The sequence below is a fragment of the Naumovozyma dairenensis genome, chromosome 6 (assembly GCF_000227115.2).
Source record: "Naumovozyma dairenensis CBS 421 chromosome 6, complete genome".
Lineage (NCBI taxonomy): Eukaryota > Fungi > Ascomycota > Saccharomycetes > Saccharomycetales > Saccharomycetaceae > Naumovozyma > Naumovozyma dairenensis.
This window is the reverse complement of record NC_016484.1, coordinates 679847-699464: the sequence shown is the minus strand read 5'-3', so window position 1 is coordinate 699464 and position 19618 is coordinate 679847. Positions and strand designations below refer to the sequence as shown.

Below are 19618 nucleotides of genomic sequence, written 5' to 3'. Positions count from 1 at the left end.
TATTAGTATATATTAATAGAGGTCCTGGATTGATGGGCCTACGAATAGCGGTATCAAGACGGTCGACAACAGCATTTAGTAGACCGTTATTTCAGTCATTTTAGTTAATAAAAGTTTTAGTCTGATTAGGTAGTGTATTATATAGGGCATTTTTTAAAAGTTATGACCATAGTATATATTTCCTATTTTTGAGTTTTCATCTACATAATAATTCCTGTATCTTTGTTGTTTACATGTTTTGGTTTGTTTGTTTTTGTCTCACGTGCCGCAAATTCATTTTATCGAAAATTTTCACTTTTACTTTTCCTGTTACTATAACTATAACTATTACTATTACAAGAAGTGAGAAGAGATGAGCAATGGAAACAAATTGGAAGAAGAATCACACTTTTGCATTAATGGTAAAAAGTATTTATACATCCACCATCATAACCATCTTATAAGAGAACCATCGTCATGTCGGAAGATCTTTTTACAAAAGCTCTCGAAAACCCTGCTTTCAATGCAGAAACTTTACAACTGGAATTACCGGAGGATGATGTAGATGTTAGTGATATTAGTTCATCCTCAGAGGACGAAGCTCCACCTCCAGAAGAGGAAAAATCAAGTGAACCTGCTGAAGTAAATGGGACAAAGAAAACGGAAGAGGAAAAGGAAGAGGGGCAAGAGATATTAGAGGGAGATAAGGCTGACTCTTCATCAGATTCAGAAAATGATATTAATGATAGCAATAGTAGCTCTGATGATGACGACCAAGATGAAGATGAGGATGAGGATACAGAACAACTTAAAGACAATGTTGAAATTGAAGATGAAGATGACGATCCCAGTCCTTCAGGTCCAATAAGATCGAAAAATGAATTGCCAGATGAACCTATCCCTGAAATACCAAGCGATTATCATATTACAGAAAATACTTCTATCACTCATATTGGTGTTATTCATTCCGTCTTTGATAATAATATTATTATCCATGCAAATTTGTCAGGTGAAAAAAGGGTGTTAAAAGATGGCTCCATATTCTGTTTAGAGGATCGTACTTTAGTTGGTACATTATGTGAAGTATTTGGTCAATTACAAAATCCTTTTTATAGAGTGACTTTACCCACATCAGAAAACGAGAAAATTGCAAGTTTGAAGGGGAAAGTAGGTGGAAAGGCGTTTATTGTCACACCAGATGCACACTGGGTTGATACTTTTGAACTTAGAAGGAATAAAGGTACTGATGCTTCTAATGGGTTTGATGAAGAACTTCCAGAAGAAGAACAAGAATTCTCTGATGATGAAAAGGAAGCTCTTTACAAGAAGAAGAAAAAAGACGAAAAAAAGAGGAAGAATCAAGATAAGAATATGGAAAATGAGGATGGTTGTGAACGGCCCAAACCTAACAAGAAAAGGACAAATCAAAGAAGTAATTATGTATCTGATAAACAGAAAACCAATTATAATCAACCAACATCTTTGTCTGGAATGTCCCATGTAAGGTACAAGTCACGTACTGCTCGTACTAATTTCAATGATAATCATACAAGAGATTATGGTAGACCAGCAGTAGTACAAAATAATAACCAGTTTCAGGGATATCCAAATCAAGTTATTAATCAGCAACAGCAAACGTTTATACCCCCACCAGGATTTCAATATAATCCTCATGTTCCTCCAAATCCATATAACCCAATGGCTGGCCATCCTCCGATAAGTATGCCACACCCATTAATGCAACATCAACCGCAATCACAACATCCATATCCTATCAATCCAACATATTATCCACCTCGACCACCACTTCCCGGTCAAAATGTGCAATTTATGCCGCCTCCTCAATTCAATCCAGCATATCTACCCCAACAACAACAACAACAACAACAACATCCAGTAAATATGCAAAATGGAAATATGAATCCAGTAAATCAACTACATCAGTTACTTCTCCAACAACAACAACAACAACAACAACAGAATCAGCATCAGCATCAGCATCAGCATCAGCAACAAGGGAATTCGAACGAACAACAAGATAACAGAAACATGTACCATTAATAGCCAAAAAAGCTTCACAATTGAAAATGGGTTCTTCTTTATCTTATCGTTTTATTATTATTATTCAAGCTCTCAAGCTTAATTTATAGATATTATTATGTTAGCATTCAAATAGACTCACAGATTTAAAAATATTCTTTATTTTACAAATATAGTCATAGAGTAACTTCAAAAAACGCAACTTCATACAATGTAGACCGAGACATATATGTGCTCTTCTGATGTTTTTCGTAATCAAATGGTGTAAACAGTATGTCAGAACTTGTCATCTGACCTTGGGAATCACATCACATTTTCATAATGGTCATCAAAAACCCAATAATAGGCCTTGTTGGCGCAATCGGTAGCGCGTGTGACTCTTAATCACAAGGTTAGGGGTTCGAGCCCCCTACAGGGCTTCCGGTTTTTTATTTTTCAACAATTTAAAAGGAAGAAATCATCTAATACGAAGAAAAAAGAGCCTAATTAATTAAATTTTTCTTTCTTTTAACCGCCATCGAAAAATTGCAATCCACTGATGGGCAGTTTTATTCAATGTAATTATTTTATCGAGTTCCTGATCCAATTTATATAGGTTACAATGGCAAAACTGTCGTAAGAGAAACTACTCCAATCGAAGGAAAATAAGCTTTTGTGTGTTGGGATTGTTAAATAAAACAAACGAGAAAAAAATGTCGTCCTACGTGGAGAATAAAAAGAGATCTCTTGAATCAGATGATGAAAATGACATTGATCATATTGCTAATGGCTTCAAGAAACGCGATTTAGAACAACCACAAGTGGAAGATAATTTGAATTTTAAAGATTCAGAAAATTATATTAGATGGCAAAATACAATCTCCAAAGTGGTAAAATCCGTAGTATCCATTCATTTTGCACAAGTAGCTCCATTCGATTGTGATCCTGCTTTCGTATCTGAAGCCACTGGGTTTGTCGTGGATTCAGAATTGGGGATCATTCTAACTAATAGACATGTGGTTGGTGCAGGTCCCTTCGTTGGATATGTGGTATTTGATAATCATGAAGAATGTGATGTCACTCCTATTTATAGAGATCCAGTACATGATTTTGGGTTCTTGAAATTCGATCCTAAAAAGATTAAATACTCAGAAATTCAAGCTTTACAATTAAAACCGTCTTTAGCTAAAATTGGATCAGAGATTAGAGTTGTGGGGAATGATGCAGGTGAAAAATTAAGTATATTAGCTGGGTTCATCAGTAGATTAGATAGAAATGCTCCAGATTATGGGGAATTGACTTATAATGATTTTAATACTGAATATATCCAAGCTGCTGCATCTGCATCAGGTGGATCCAGTGGGTCTCCAGTGGTAAATATTGACGGATATGCTGTCGCATTACAAGCAGGGGGGTCTTCTGAAGCTTCCACTGATTTCTTTCTCCCTTTGGATAGAGTTTTAAGAGCACTAAAATGTGTTCAATCAAAAGTTCCAATTACTCGTGGTTCCATTCAAGTCCAATGGTTATTAAAGCCTTACGACGAATGTAGAAGATTAGGACTGACATCAGAACGTGAAGCTACCCTACGTGAATTATTCCCAGAAAAAATTGGTTTATTAGTAGCTGAAACTATACTTAGAGAAGGTCCTGGTGATGGAAAAATTAAAGAAGGTGATACTTTGATTGCTATAAATGGTGAATATATTTCTTCTTTTATTCAAGTAGATAATATTCTGGATTCCAACATTGGGAAAAATATCGAACTTACAATTCAACGTAGCGGTGTGGAAAGTGTAGTGTCGTGTAAAATTGATGATCTGCATGCTATTACTCCTGATCGTTATGTTGAAGTGTGTGGTGCCACTTTCAATGAATTATCATACCAAATGGCAAGATTTTATGCTTTGCCAGTCAAAGGTGTCTTTTTAAGTAGCGCGTCTGGTTCATTTAATTTCGATAATAGAGAAAAAGTTGGTTGGATTATTGATGCTATTGATAATAAAGAAACTCCTGATTTAGATACATTTATTGGAGTTATGAAATACGTCCCAGATCGTAAACGTGTCACGGTACGATACCATCATCTTACTGATCGTCATTCACCAAATGTTACCTCAGTATATATTGACCGTCATTGGTGTAATGAATTCAGAGTATATCAAAGAAATGATACTACTGGAATTTGGGATTATCAAAATGTCGCTAAACCAATTCCAGCGGAACCATCAAAACCACACCAGGCAAGATTTATTGATATTCCAACGGATAATCCAAACTTGGCTAAATTATCACATTCATTATGTATGGTCACAACTGTAGCTGCCATACCATTAGATTCATTATCTGCAGGTATTTTGAAAACTTCAGGTTTGATCATCGATGCGGAGAGAGGTTATGTGATAGTATCAAGAAGAGCAGTTCCTCATGATTGTCTTGATGTCTTTGTTACAATTGCAGAATCTGTTGTTGTTCCAGCTACATTGGAATTTTTACATCCCACTCAAAATTATGCAGTCATTAAATATGATCCAAAACTAGTTATTGCTGATATAATAACTCCAAAACTATCTAATGAAAGAATGAAACGTGGTGATAAGGCTCAATTTATTGGTTACCCACATAATAATAGATTAGTAACATCGGAAACTACAGTTACAGATATTTCATCTGTTAGCATCCCAAGTAATTTAATTCCAAGATATAGAGCAACAAATTTAGAAGCAATTTCTATTGATTGCAATATTAGTACAAGATGTAACTCAGGTATATTAACAGATAATGATGGTACCATCAGAGCTTTATGGTTAGCATTTCTTGGAGAAAGACAAGAAAATAAAGAAAAAATATATTTGTTTGGGTTAGATATTGTTGATTGTAAACAAGTTATTGATATCTTAAAGAGAGGTGAAAAGCCAATTGTTAGAATTGTTGACGCTGGCTTTGGATCTATTTCAATCTTAAATGCAAGAATTAGAGGGGTACCAGAAGACTGGATTGAAAGAATGGAAAAAGAATCCCTTAATAGATTGCAATTCATGTCAGTTTCTAGAGTTTCTTATACTGAAGAAAAAGTGAAATTACAAACAGGTGATGTTATCTTATCCGTTAACAATAAATTAGTCACAGTAATGGATGATTTAGCAGGTGTTATTTGCGGTTCCAATGAAAGTTCTCATTCTAATCATGTCTTGAAATTTAAGGTTGTTCGCGAAGGGAAAATCATGGATTTGGATATTAAAACAGTAGAAGTTAAGGAAACAGATCATATTGTTATATTTTCCGGTTGCATATTACAAGAACCACATCATGCTGTCCGTCAAGCAATGGTTGACATTCCAAAGGGTGTCTATTGTACATTCAGGGGTGAATCATCGCCTGCTCTTCAGTATGGCATATCAGCAACGAATTTCATAACGCATGTTAACGAGGAAGAAACTCCAGATTTGGATACCTTCTTGAAAGTAGTTAAAGAAATACCTGATTTAAGTTATTGTAATATGAGACTAATGTCTTTTGATAACGTTCCATTCGCAATCTCCTTAAAGACCAATTATCATTATTTTCCAACAGCTGAATTGAAAAGGGATAATACTACCGGAAGATGGATTGAAGAAGAATATAACAAAACGGAAGAAACTACAGTATTATAGGACATTGAGACAAAAAAAAGTACAATATTAGATAGAATGATTCATTTCTCAAAAGTTTATCGAACGAACACTAAATTGCGTATGTAAGCTAAGTTGTTTCAGTTTCTTTTATTGTTAAACTATAGTCTATATTGCTATTTACAAATAATTAATTACTATTTAAAGACAATTTAGCATTAACAAGTCTCGAAATAAGATTCCCAATTACAGATCTCTTGTACGAATATCGACAATATTATTAGATTAGAAGAAAGTGACGTTTTCCTCTCAAAGTTTAGCTCAATGATATGGCAACATTCTCTTTAGATGCTTAACATGTGTTGGATCAGCTTCTTTCCTCCCGGTTAATTTGTTCAAATATCTATGTGACCATCCAACATTACCGTGATTCCTACCTGCAATACCTCTTTTGAAACCTTGAGCAGATTTCCTCCACCGTTTTGCTGCTCCCTTATGTGTTTTCATCAAGTTTCTCGTTATTACTAGGCTATTGAATGATTGTCCTTTTAGGCCCATTGACAACAAGCCCGTCTTGAACAATGATGACATAGACGATACCGTGAACATGTCTGGAGTAAGGTTATAGCTCTTCGGATTTCCTTGAAAATACCTAATATTGCTTGCTAAGTAGATTAACGATCCTAGGTGATTCGTGTGATTTTCCATAAAATTAGCTCAAATTGTATAAATTTCCTACACTTCTTGTAGTCTTTTGTGATATTTTTATGCCGGCTGTTCTTACAGGGGCAATTGCTTAAGATCAAAGAAAGAGCGCGAAACAAGGCAAGAACAGTTTTAATCATACGAATGTAAGTGAGAGTGCTGCAATAATTTTAAGCTGCATCTTATTTGATATATCAACGTAATAGAAAGAGTAAACTCTTTTATTTTGTTCGTTAATTTGAGAAAAATTATTTACAGTATATATATATATATATATATATTTATACGTACTGATATGTATATGTATACGCCTTGCATTAGAACATTACTAGATAATTCTAGTCTCACATTGACATCTGAGAACGCATTTGTTCAATAGTTTGTCTAATTTTAGCATCCATGGCTGGATCGGCTCTAATTCTTTTTTGAATCTTCGCAGCTTCAGCAAAAGTAGTTGCTTGCAATTTTTCTTCATAACTCTTAGCAAGTTCGGCGGCTTCTTCAAATAATTGAATTGCTTCATCAATATCTTCCTGCTGTAACTTCAATTGAGCAAGACCCAATCTGGCTTGTTCAGATCTTGGATCCTTGTCACAAGCTTCTTGTAATAATTGGATACCTTCAACAAAATTCTCAACGGTTGGTTTAGAAATTAATAAAGTAGCTTTACCAATTAAAGGAGCGATACCAACGTGAATTTCCTCTGGAGTCTTCGCTTCTAATTCGATAGCTTTATCAAATTCCTTCATGGCCTTTTCACTTTCACCTCTATCAGCTAAAACTTCAGCAAAAAAATTTGGTACTTCTGGAGCAGTTGGGAACTTTCTTCTTGCTTCACTGAATAAAGTTTCACAATCATCGAATTTACTTTCACGATAAGCCAAACAAGCTAATTGAATGTAAGCAAATATGTTATTTTCGTCTAATTCTTTAACTTTATCAAAATCTTTACCAGCTTTTTCATATTGTTGAGCAATGAAATAAGATTGGCCACGATGATAATAAATTGCAGGATTATTAGGTTCCAATTCTAGGGCTTTGTCGAAATTTTGTAAATATTCAGAGGTAGTAGTGCTGTCAGATCCAATTAAACTTTGGTAAATGTATGAATTAACTCTTGGATGTAACTCAATAGCCGATTTAATAGAATCGTGAGCTTTTAATGTTTCATTTTTCATGTAATATAAGATACCAGAATATTCAAGGGCAATCGCCGTTTTTTCCTTTATAGCTTCATTGTCTTTATTTTGGGATAATTGATCTTTGAACAACTCAGCAGCCTTTAAGAATGATTTATCAGCAATTTGGAAACCTTCTTCAGAGTTTTTATACAAGTTAGTTAACCCATTCATTAATTCCCTGTCAGCTTCATTAGACTCCTCATAGTTAGCAAATGAAGTTTCTGGTTTGAAAACACGGAAAAATGATGCCAATGGAGTGGAAGATGGTAAATTTTGTTCTTTATTAGCTGAAATTTTTTCCTTCAAGACAAATTCAGCTTGTTTATTTAAGATTCTTTCTAAGATTGGTTCAATGGACGCATCATTCATATCACCATTCAAAGAGCAAGCAGAGATATCAAACATCGCATCACCAAAATTACCCATAGCTTCATAAGCTAATGCCCTTCTCATTAAAACTTTTGAAAAAGTCGGTCTTAATTTTAATGCCTTTGTGGCATATTCGATAACTTTTTCATATTGTAACAAAGAGGCGTAACAAGCGGAAATGTTGGAGTAGTAGATTGGGTCGTCTTTCAATTTCAATGCATAGTGATAATATTTAATTGCATCTTCGAATTTGCTAGTTTTAAATAATTCATTACCTTTATCCTTTAATGCCATAGCCCATTCATTTTTAGTTTCTTCGGTTAAGGAATCAATATCACTTAAATTTGGTTCCCCGTTCGAATCCACTAGGTAAATAGGCTTTTTTGTAGTTGGTGTATCTTCTTGTGGTTTCTTACTTTCTTTCCCTTTGGATTTCTTCTTTTCCTTCTTTGTTGCAGTAGATTTATCAGTATCTTCTTTAGGTCTTACATTCTCTTGTTGTTGTGCTTGTAATTGAGTATAATAATAATAAGCACCTACAGCAGTGGTACCGGCAGCAATGGTTGCTATGATGGCTGTTCTATTTCTCGAGACGAATCCCTTTATGGAATTGTCAGATGACATCTTTATGAGGGGAGATATAAGGAAGGGTTGGAGCTATGAAAACTGATCGATATCCTTCTTGGAATTGATGTATCAAGTAATAACAACAGTGTCACTAAAGTTTCCCGATAAGGATTCGTTATTTATAAGCCAATAATCATGATTGGAATGTACTGGCATTCAATTTCTACGAGGAAATTGCTTGACATCTACCTTTGATCGAGATTATTGTTATTGCTACTTCCGAACAATCAACAAAAATGTTTGTCATTATCAACGACAGCCCTACATTTGTTTATAGGGTAAACAAAATAACCCTTTCTTTTATTCATTAACCCTATTATTAGGGTTAGTCTTTATTTCAACTCTACTGGTAAGGGTTGCTGTTTCTAACCCTACATTAGCTAATTCACGAAAGAGAAACGAAAAAGTTTCAAAATGAACTCATCGCAAATTTATTCACATAGAATTTCAATTAGTAATCGTTGTATATTAAACAAACGACTAGAAGACAACTAGAAGAGTAAGAAGTTTGTTTGCTTCGAAATATCAATAATATTACTGGTCTGATAACGATCAAATAATTTCGCCAGTGTAGCAATTTCTTTCACTTCTTTCAAACACATTCTCACTCCACTGAAAAGGACTACATACAATACAAAAATGACGGAGATGGACATATGTCAAAGATGCAGAACGAATGAAACCACAGTGATATCGAGAAAGGAGAAATTTTGTACATCATGTTTTACCAAATTTATAGTATTAAAGCAACGTAAACAAATGATGTCATCTGATTATTATAGGGATATTTTCAAAATTTTATACAAAGATAAAATTAGATCCGCTGAAGAAGCTCATATACAAAACTTGAATTCAAGAATATTAGTACCGCTTTCCCTAGGCTCTTCCTCTTTGGTTCTTCTAGATATTTTAAATAAGACGCTTGATGAGCAATTGGTACAGCATCGTGGTATTACCGGGTTTAGAGTAGATGTTTTAGTTTGTTATAGTAAGACAAGAGATGATATTGAAGAAATTAATAGTAAAATTGCTAAATTGAAATCAGAGAGGTACGCTTCAAATAAAGATAGGATTACATTCCATGTAGTTTCCTTGGATTCATTTTTTGAAAATTGTAACAATGAATTACGAAAAATTATTTTACATAATCAAACATTTTCATCCATGGCAATTGATATCAAGAACGATCAGGACCATAGTTATGGAATTGATGAATTATTGAAAGCATGTCCTAATAGATCTACACAGATTGATTTATTGACTTTCATAACGAGACATGTAGTGAAGAAATTTGCTTACCAACATGAATTTAAGGCAATTCTGTGGGGTCATTCAATGACTAAATTAGCTGATGAAATCATTTCTTTGGTAGTTAAGGGTAGAGGTGAACAAATTGCTACTAGTCTTGATACTAAATCGTTTGATTTTATCTATGGAGGTGATAAATTCAAGAATTTATATCCTTTAAAGGATGTTCTTTTAGCTGAAGTGGACGCATATTGTGAATTACATGGTTTAAGTCAATATTTAGTTAATTATGAAACTAAAGATACTTTATTGGTGAAGAAAAAAGATATTACCGGTAAGATGAAGAATAAAAACATTAAATTAGTAAGAAATATGACTATAAATGAATTAGCAAGGAAATATTTTGATGACATTGAAGGTGATTATTCTAACGTTATCGCTACCGTCTTAAGAACAGGTGATAAACTAGCTGAACCAGAAACACAAGCTGATGCCACTACTACGGCTGCATCAGCGGATGATAAATGTTCATTATGTTTGGGTAAATTACATTCAAATGCATCAAATTGGTTACGTTCCATTGCTGTCATTGAAGGTTTCCCAATTGCGAATGCTGAAGAACAAGAATTGTATGATCGTTGGAGTCAATCAGAAATTGGTATTGAAATGGCCGAATATATGAAATTGAAAGATGATATATGGACACATGGTGAAGATATATTATTATGTTATGGTTGTATTATTACAATGAATGGTATCAAGATGAAAAATGTTACATGGCCAAAATTTAATGATAAAGAATTAAATGACACACTGAATGAATATGTTTTAAGTGATGCTGAAGGAGAGGAAGGAGAACCAGTCTCAGCTGAACTATAATATACTGTTGGTACCATCTAATTCTGAGCAATGAGGAATCATTTAATAAAAGGGAAATGCATTATTCTATAGAAGTATTTATAAGTACACAAGCGGTTTATAAATGTGTACATTTTGTCATGAGGTCGATGGTAAGGAGGGGGGTTCGGTAATATTATCATACATATCTTTTATATATATATATATATAAATATGTACAAACATATGCAAAAATATATCATTTTCTATGCAAAAGGTTTAATAGTTCGTTTGATCCAGAAGAATTAACATGTCCCGATACTGTTGGTGAAAGCGGATTTGTTGCTGTAGGTTTCTTTAATATGTTTAATAACTCCACCGAAGGGTTGATATTATTGTTCCCTTTGTTATTCTCATTAGTATTTGTATTGTCTTGAGTAATTTGGTAGTCATGTAATGATGAGTGATGAGTATCATTCGTTAATAAATCAGAAGGAATAAAACTACTTTCGTGTTGTTCATGCTCATGCTCATTTTCAAGTATTGGAAATTCATGTTGTTGCTCCGACGATAATGATGGTGAAAAATATGGTTCTTGGTGAATTATTTGTTTTGGACTTACACTTGAGTTTTTCCTTGAATTTGATCTACTTGAACCTAACACTTTCAATAATTGAGATGCCTTCGTTTCATGGGGGCCAGAACTAATAGTGTTGGTACCATTTAATGATGAGGGCGATAATGTTGTAAATTTTGTAGATGAAGATGAAGGTGGAAATTCATTTATAACTGGACTGGTACTTCTCTCTTTCTTTTTCAATAAATTTAAAAGTTCTTCATTTGTTGAATTTAACTTTTCAATATGCGAGATTGGTTTTTTAATCGGTTGTGTTTCAGTATCTGTTTGTTTTTGTTGTTGTTGTTGTTGTTGTGGAGGTGATGATTTCTTGAGAATACTCAAAAGAATATTAGATGGATTTTCTTGTTCCTTTGAAATTGCGTTATTTTTTAAGACTGGTGATGAATGATTGGATAGGTTGTTTGCTGCAACAGTTTTGTTGTTGTTATCCGTCATTATATCATTGATATTTTCACCTCTTTTCAAAAGCTTAAACTTTGGTTTTGATTTTGGTAATAATGATGAAGAAGTTGCTGTTCCTACTGGTGCTGTTGTTTGGTCTTCTTTTGCCATTGAACTTGTAACTGATTTGACACTATCGTCTTTCAAATTAGAATCCACATGTGGAATAACATCGACATTATTATTTGATTGCGTATTACGAAGTATATTGTTGCTGGTTTCGGATATTGTTGTTGTATCTCTAAAACTGTTTTCCTCATCGACAAGTTTTGCAGAAATTTCCTTTGGTAATTTTTCTTCTTTATAAATTTCTTGTAATTCCTCTTGTTCAATTTTCTCCTCATTTTCATCTTCAGTTTCAGTTTCATTTTCATTTTCATCAGATGATAATATTAGAGATGCATCAGACAACATAGGAGAATTGAAAAACATTTCCAGTTTTATTTTGTTCAGCTTTATTTTGTTTTTCATTGAAATATGTTTAATTTCGAAAGCATTCTTAATGAAATTTTGTTCTTGATTGTCATTTGTACTTCTTTTAAATGATGATTTCCTGCTCATGTTGTTATTATTATTGTATAACACTTCATTATCACTTTCTTCTTCATCAGAACTATTTTCAAACATTTCATAACTGTCATCATCATTATTATCAAGTCGTGATTCATCTTGTGACTCATCTTGTAACGATGTTTCTATCGTTTCGTCTTCTTCTGGAATTGGAGATTCCTCGTTAACATTTCCAACATGTGTGGTAGTGTTAGGATGAGCAGACGATGATGATGCTTTCAAAACGTTTAATAAAGCTTTTGAGTCTGAGATTGTTGTTGCTCGTGCTGGTTTCTTCTCCGTTTGTTGTTGTTGTTGCTGTTGTTGCTGTTGTTGTTGTTGTTGTTGTTGCTGTTGTTGTTGTTGTTGCTGTTTTGGATATTTTAATATATTCAACAATTCATTTGAACTTGATAACATTTGCGTTTGACTAGTTTGTTGTTGTTGCTGTTGTTGTTGTGATGGTGATGGTGGTCCGTTCATACTCTTATGTAATATATTTAACAATTGATTCTTTCCTATAATATTACTGGTAGCTGTTTTATTAAGATTTTGAGTAGCTATTGGATTAGCAAATGAAGTAGGATGTATTTGTTGGATGGGATTATTTAACAGTTGAGTATGTTGTGGAGTATTTGTTGATAAAGATGGTCTAGATAATGTACCTATATTTGGAGTAGGAGAAGGGATATAATTTGGTGCAGAAACAATCGGTTGTAAATGTGGTTGTCGTTGCGGTTGTTGCTGTGGTTGTTGCTGTGGTTGTTGAGTGACAAATAACGGCATATTACCATTAACGAAGGGGAAGGGAGTAAAAGGTTGGAACCCCATTGAATTGAACGATTGAGGGTACATCATTTGTTGTTGTTGTTGTTGAGGAGGAGGAGGAGGAGGAGGTAACATTGAAGATGTAGAAGAAGGAGGGACCATTGGTTTTTCAAACATGAATTTTGAATCAGGATTAGCCAATTGATTAACAGAAGGCGAAGGAGAATGAGATTGAGAAGATATGTTTGAATCTATGTTAACATCATCATTAAGTGGTGCTGTCGTTGTAGATTCATTATCATTTGATTGTACAGCGGAATGTAACATATTTAATAGTTCTCTACCTGGATCTATTTGTTCCTTCTTTGTAATACCTAATAATAATTTCAATTGATCTTCAGCATATTGTTTTAATTGATCATCATTTTTAATTTGTCTTTGATGTTTCAACCACATTGACAATGGTCTAATCATTGAATTAACAAGATAATATTTCGTGTTGTTATTGTTATTATAATTTGACCGATTATAAATAGATTTTGATAATTTTTTAAAATCTTTCCATTCAATTTTATCAATTTCATTTCTAACTTGCGGCTTAAAATCAAAATTTTCATCTATACCAAAGATCAAATAAATTTTATAATTTTTAGTTTGAATATTTCTTTCAATAAATTGATCTTCATTAATATAAGAGGATAAATCAAATCCAATTTCTTCCTTAACTTCTCTAATACAACAATCCACATCATTTTCATCTTTTGAAATTTTCCCTCTTGGGAAAGACCACGAATCAGATTCAGTTCCTTTCACTAATAGGATTTTATTCAAAGCTTTATTGAAAATTGCAGCACCTCTTACTGGGATAGATTTCTTATAAGTAGAGAATTTTTGTAATGCTTGATCAGCTTTGATATTTTTCCATTTCCAAATCAGTGGGCATAATTTAATAATTTTAATAGCGAATGACTTAATCTTTAAAGGTGGTAAAGTTGGATTCATTAATTTGATGAAATCTGTATAGAACCATGATGCTTCTTCGAAATGGAATAATTCTCTTTCGATTGTGGATAAATCCTCTGGAGGACAATTAATTATGAATCTTACTAAAAGATCTTCTAACGCACGATCTACCGATGTGACGTTTTCCAATGCAGGTCGTAGAGGTAATGACATTATTAATGAAATGAAATGAATTAGTGGATGAACTAATGAATGAAAGGGTAAATGAGTTGCTTTTTCGTATGTCCTTCTTTTTTTCTTTAGTAATAGCAGACGGTTGTATACCTTCTCTGTGTGTAAGTCTATAAGATATGGTTTCTTTGTCCTGGTTTATGTCATGTAACCACTTATTCTGTTGTCATATTGTCCTTTTTTATTTTTAAACTATTTATTTCCTTGTTCTTTTGTTGTTTTGGAATTTGCCTTTTTGCAAGAATTGGTGTTTCTTCGTATATAGTGATTCTATCCTTGAAATATTAAACGGATAGGTATCCGGGAGTACCTTGGGGGTAGAAGAATTTTGGCCGTTCGTCCGGTCTGGGAATTCCAACCGTGCACCTTCGGCCCGAACTTCAGACTTTTCTATCCGATCCCGACGATGCACGGACCATAACTGCGCTAACCCGATAACTCGGACTTCTCCAAGAGAAAAAATAGTATAATAATACTATACGTAGTAATAGTACGTACATCTAGCATAATATAGTATAAGGTAGTATGCATGTATAGCAATGTCAATTCCCGTACTTAACAAATATGTATGTAGTATGTATGTATGTATGTATGTATGTATGTATGTATGTATGTATGTATGTATGTATGTATGTATGTATGTATGTATGTACAGTATGTTATCCGGGACTCATTCACTTACCGAGCCACTCACCGACCCAAATACATACAATACAAACTTCTCTTTCCTTTAGTCCAGTAAAATAACTAATTAGCACTCAATGAGATATGTATGTATTAGCTGTTCCTGGGTCATCGAAGGGCAGTTATTCATGGTCACACATACTTAGATAGATACTCGGATCTGCCCAATGATTCAATCCTTTAAAGGATACTGATAATGGTTGGGATTACTAATTACGACTACGATCCCTTGTTACGTGGATATCTGTCCATCGATAAACATTTTTCATATATAAACCCCTTATCGTCTTAATTAATAACTTATATCGAATTCCCTTTCTCATTTGTCGTATAAACGTTATAACCATATATATAATATACACACACACATATACGTACAAGATGGTCAAGAAAAATTTAGAAAATGTCGAATTGTTAGTTGACATTAACAATACTCCAAATTTCCCACCATCTCAAACTACAGACGCTACAATCTTAACGAAGGAAGCCCTAGAATTCATCGTCCTATTACATAGAACATTCAATGAAAGACGTAAAACATTACTAAATAACAGAGTTGCATTCCAAAACAAATTAGAAACCGGTAAAATTCAATTGGATTTCCTACCAGAAACAGTTTCAATTCGGAACGATCCAACATGGTTAGGTCCTTCTTTAGCTCCAGGTTTGATCAACAGATCATGTGAAATCACAGGTCCACCGTTAAGAAACATGTTAATTAACGCTCTAAATTCAGACGTTAACACTTACATGACTGATTTTGAAGATTCCATCTCACCAACTTGGACAAATTTAATCGGTGGTCAAATTAATTTATACGATGTATTAAGAAACCAAATCGATTTCACTTCAATTAAGGGTAAATCATACAAATTAAATAAAAAAGTACAAGATTCTCCAACTATTATAGTAAGACCACGTGGTTGGCATATGACTGAAAACCATCTATTAGTTGATAATGAACCAATTTCTGCATCCATTTTCGATTTCGGTCTGTATTTCTTCCATAACGCTGAAAAATCTGTTCAATTAGGTAAAGGTCCTTATTTCTATTTACCCAAAATGGAACATCATTTAGAGGCAAAATTATGGAATGATATATTTAACGTGGCTCAAGATTATATAGGAATGTCAAGAGGGACTATTAGAGCTACCGTTTTGATTGAAACTTTACCAGCTTCTTTCCAAATGGAGGAAATTATTTGGCAATTACGTCAACATTCTTCAGGTTTGAATTGTGGTCGTTGGGATTATATCTTTTCCACAATTAAGAAATTTAAAAATGATCCAAATCATATATTACCTGATAGAGATCAAGTGACTATGACTTCTCCATTCATGGATGCATACGTGAAAAGATTAATTAATACATGTCATCGTAGAAACGTTCATGCTATGGGTGGGATGGCTGCTCAAATCCCAATTAAAAATGATCCTGTTAAAAATGATGCAGCTATGAATAAGGTAAAGACTGATAAGATTAGAGAATTGACTAATGGTCATGATGGTTCTTGGATTGCCCATCCTGCTTTGGCTCAAATCTGTAATGATGTTTTCATTAATATGGGGACTCCAAATCAAATTCATTTTGTACCATCAGAGGGGACTAAAGTTACCGCACAAGATTTAACTAATACAAATATTATAAATGCGAAAGTTAGTATTGAAGGTATTAAACAAAATTTGGATATCGGTTTACAATATATGGAAGCTTGGTTAAGAGGTTCTGGTTGTGTTCCAATTAATAGTTTAATGGAAGATGCCGCCACGGCAGAAGTATCACGTTGTCAATTATACCAATGGGTTACTCATTCTGTAATGACATCTGATGGTATTAAAGTGACTCCACAATTAACTTCGAAATTATTGAAAGAACAAGTTGATAAACTGAAACAAGTTAGTCCTGTGGGTAATCAAAATAAATTCGATTTGGCTGCGAAGTATTTATTACCAGAAATTACTGGAGAAAAATTTAGTGATTTCTTGACTACTTTATTATATGATGAAATCGTTACTCCAAAGCAAAGGCCTTTTGACTTGAGTAAATTATAAAAGAAATCTAAAAACTACAATACTTATTCTCTTTTTCTTTCTATTTGAACATAAATATATTATATATATATATATAGGTATGACATGATAACCTGGTCAATCAATATTCTTTCCTCTCTTATCTTCACAGCACTAACATATTGATATATGGGTTTACTAAAGTTTTTCGATATATATCTCTTACCGTCGGGTGATGATATCAAATCATGATGAGTTTCGAATCAATAACAGCCTGAATTCATGGTTACGGCGGGTAACAGAAAAAGGCGTTTCCCAATGAAAAATGTTTTCACTATATATTGGAAGAGAATAATATTAAGAAACTATGTCTTTAATAAAAAGAATGTTTCTTAATATCTAACTTAGTTTATATTATATTTATAGAATAAATAACCCAACCAGATTAAACGTACGTGTCTGTAAGGTTCATTATGTCCGTAGAAAATAATACCGAACAAATCATGTTGAATATTTGTTCATGTGCGCTGAAATCAAATGATCATCAGCTGTCTACGTAAGAACCTGAAATACATTCTTGATTATATAGAGTTTTCTTAAGGGTAGGTAATATCTTTAAATTAGTGTGAAGAGTAAGTATTGGAGATTTGGAAAAGACGTTATCATACCACTTAGGGGCACTGGTTCGTGAGCATCTTTAAAGTTTGGGACATTGAGTTATAGAATTAATATGCTCAAAGTGTAGAGATGACTGTGATAGAATGCAGTTGTAAACCGTTTTGTTTTAGAGTGTATGTTGCTATGCAGTATTACCCACGACTTGTTTGATATTCCAGCGTATTTGAGGTTATTTAACAAAAGGATTTTTTGGTACTCTCCTCAACATTTGTTTGGTAGGTCTATCAAGTGGAACGACTTAAACAAGGTGAACCAACCACTGTACTTATATCTTGTATATTTTCTATCATATATTTACATGGTAATTATATTTGTATGAAAAATTTCTTCAAGATGTTTTAATTATATAATCATCATTTCGGTTATATGCTTTGAAATAACAACAACTCCGATCCCCTAGGCACGTGGTTTGGTAGCGCCCGCACATTCATAAATATGGAGAAAAAATAAAAAAAAAAAGGGATCATCTAATTTCCCAAAAAAATGAACAAAAAAACACAAATTGTCATAGTTATCACCACAAAAATGAATGAGGACCCTTTTTGGTCACTTCAGTAAAAATATTTCTAATTGATTCTACGATTTTCTACTTTAATTACGTGTCATACAGCTTGTATTCATCATCCGATCTAAGTTTGCTGTCAAAAGCTGTAGCATATGTCGGACTTTTAATCCCGTTGTCCGCGATGAGGAAGTTTTTTTGTGGGTAAATGTCACAGGGAAATTGTGCTATAAAGTTTTAAGTTATTACAGAAACATAACTAGTTGAGATCTTCGTAGTTTACCAGTTGTTGGGTGTTCATGGAATTACCATTGAGAAACGTGGTACTTTTTTATTTCTTTTTTTTGGGGCGACAATTTATTTATAGATAACGTGATAAACCTCAAAATAAAGTATTTGATTACTACCCACTTAGGAATGCAATGTTGATGAATACAGACAGAATTGAGTTTTCTGAAACATATAAATATCCTTCATTATATTCCTGTCAAAAGTAAGTCAGTACAGCCAAGGGGTTCTTTTGTTTTGTCATTTTCAGTATACTTGTTGCTTTCCTAATAAAGCAAGAAAGTTTGGAACCCCCCCCCCCCCCCAAACGGAAAGGATGAAACAATATCAACATCAATGGCTTTTGCAACTGTTGCTCTTGGTATCGTTTTCAACTTTCTTTTGGAGGGGTAATACATTTCTTTCGACTTTTTAAACATCAACAGTTTTCATTACATTAGAATAAGGTGGAAATGCCCATTGGGCAGCACAAGAATCTAAAAACGTTGTCTCTAGTCACAAGATGGTCAAGCATTTTACGCCCCCATTTAAAAACTGTCCCAGTTGCTTTTTTCCAAATGTTTCAATCAAGGTGCATCGAACCGAAAGGATCCCTACGCCACTCCGGTGTCTCCCTTTTATTTTTTCATCAATGGCAAAATGAAAATTTACAAACTAAAGGTTTTCCTTATCCTTTCCTTTGTGAGAAGTACTTAAAATAGTTCCTTTTTCTTCCTCCTTCTTTTTTTCCAGCATTAGCTAGTTTAGAGGATTTCTGCTGGTATGAGTATATGCCGTTTTCCCTAACAAGGCTTCACAAACTCAATATCAAGAACTCCTAGGGATATTACTGGTAAAACTAGTTTTTTGGTTGGTAAAATAAAGTTCATGTATGCGTTGGATTGGCATGGTTAGGTTCGTTTTAATCGCTTACTTCAAGGAAATAATTTCGTGTATCACAAGAGAAGAGTTATACTTCTTTTTCTGTTCTTATGAGATTTATTTAAAAGAATTTCTTTTTGTGAAATCCGAAATTGTTTGACTTCTCTTATCCACCCGCATTCATACACCTTCACGTGGTTTTCACTAGACAACAACGCTCTCGGAATCTATTAGAAGTACTTTGAGAATAAATTCCCAATTGAAAAGGTAAATCATTAAACAGCAAAAAGCATTTTTGCTGGAGTAGAATTGTATTTGAAGAAAAATCGAGTGGGTATGAAGTATGATAGAGTTTAGACTGCGCGTAGACGCATTCTGTTGACCTAACCCTACTTGAAGACTAATTTTCTACCATTTAACTCAGTTC

General features: G+C 33.5%; 7 protein-coding genes and 1 non-coding gene across 8 annotated transcripts; 5 read left to right on the top strand and 3 right to left on the bottom strand.

The window, feature by feature from the left end:
• Nucleotides 1-456: 456 nt before the first annotated feature.
• Nucleotides 457-2040, top strand: NAF1 (RNA-binding snoRNP assembly protein; the record flags this gene model as incomplete). Its single annotated transcript, XM_003670797.1, has 1 exon — nt 457-2040. One exon carries the CDS (start codon nt 457-459, stop codon nt 2038-2040), a length of 1584 nt encoding a protein of 527 aa, XP_003670845.1.
• Nucleotides 2041-2365: 325 nt separating this feature from the next.
• Nucleotides 2366-2438, top strand: NDAI0Ftrna2K. The gene has a single exon. It is a non-coding gene; the product is annotated as a tRNA-Lys (tRNA).
• Nucleotides 2439-2711: 273 nt separating this feature from the next.
• On the top strand, nt 2712-5651 carry NMA111 (Nma111p; the record flags this gene model as incomplete). Its single annotated transcript, XM_003670796.1, has 1 exon — nt 2712-5651. The coding sequence occupies one exon, from the start codon at nt 2712-2714 to the stop codon at nt 5649-5651; it is 2940 nt and encodes a 979-aa protein (XP_003670844.1).
• A 279-nt stretch (nt 5652-5930) lies between these two features.
• On the bottom strand, nt 5931-6317 carry MRP35 (mitochondrial 54S ribosomal protein bL35m; the record flags this gene model as incomplete). The annotated part of the gene is made up of 1 exon (XM_003670795.1): nt 5931-6317. One exon carries the CDS (start codon nt 6315-6317, stop codon nt 5931-5933), a length of 387 nt encoding a protein of 128 aa, XP_003670843.1.
• Nucleotides 6318-6658: 341 nt separating this feature from the next.
• Nucleotides 6659-8488, bottom strand: TOM70 (protein channel TOM70; the record flags this gene model as incomplete). Its single annotated transcript, XM_003670794.1, has 1 exon — nt 6659-8488. One exon carries the CDS (start codon nt 8486-8488, stop codon nt 6659-6661), a length of 1830 nt encoding a protein of 609 aa, XP_003670842.1.
• A 642-nt stretch (nt 8489-9130) lies between these two features.
• On the top strand, nt 9131-10618 carry NCS2 (Ncs2p; the record flags this gene model as incomplete). Its single annotated transcript, XM_003670793.1, has 1 exon — nt 9131-10618. One exon carries the CDS (start codon nt 9131-9133, stop codon nt 10616-10618), a length of 1488 nt encoding a protein of 495 aa, XP_003670841.1.
• Nucleotides 10619-10835: 217 nt separating this feature from the next.
• DCP2 (decapping enzyme complex catalytic subunit) lies at nt 10836-14150 on the bottom strand (the record flags this gene model as incomplete). Its single annotated transcript, XM_003670792.1, has 1 exon — nt 10836-14150. One exon carries the CDS (start codon nt 14148-14150, stop codon nt 10836-10838), a length of 3315 nt encoding a protein of 1104 aa, XP_003670840.1.
• Nucleotides 14151-15233: 1083 nt separating this feature from the next.
• MLS1 (malate synthase MLS1) lies at nt 15234-16904 on the top strand (the record flags this gene model as incomplete). The annotated part of the gene is made up of 1 exon (XM_003670791.1): nt 15234-16904. The coding sequence occupies one exon, from the start codon at nt 15234-15236 to the stop codon at nt 16902-16904; it is 1671 nt and encodes a 556-aa protein (XP_003670839.1).
• Between the last annotated feature and the right edge of the window lie 2714 nt (nt 16905-19618).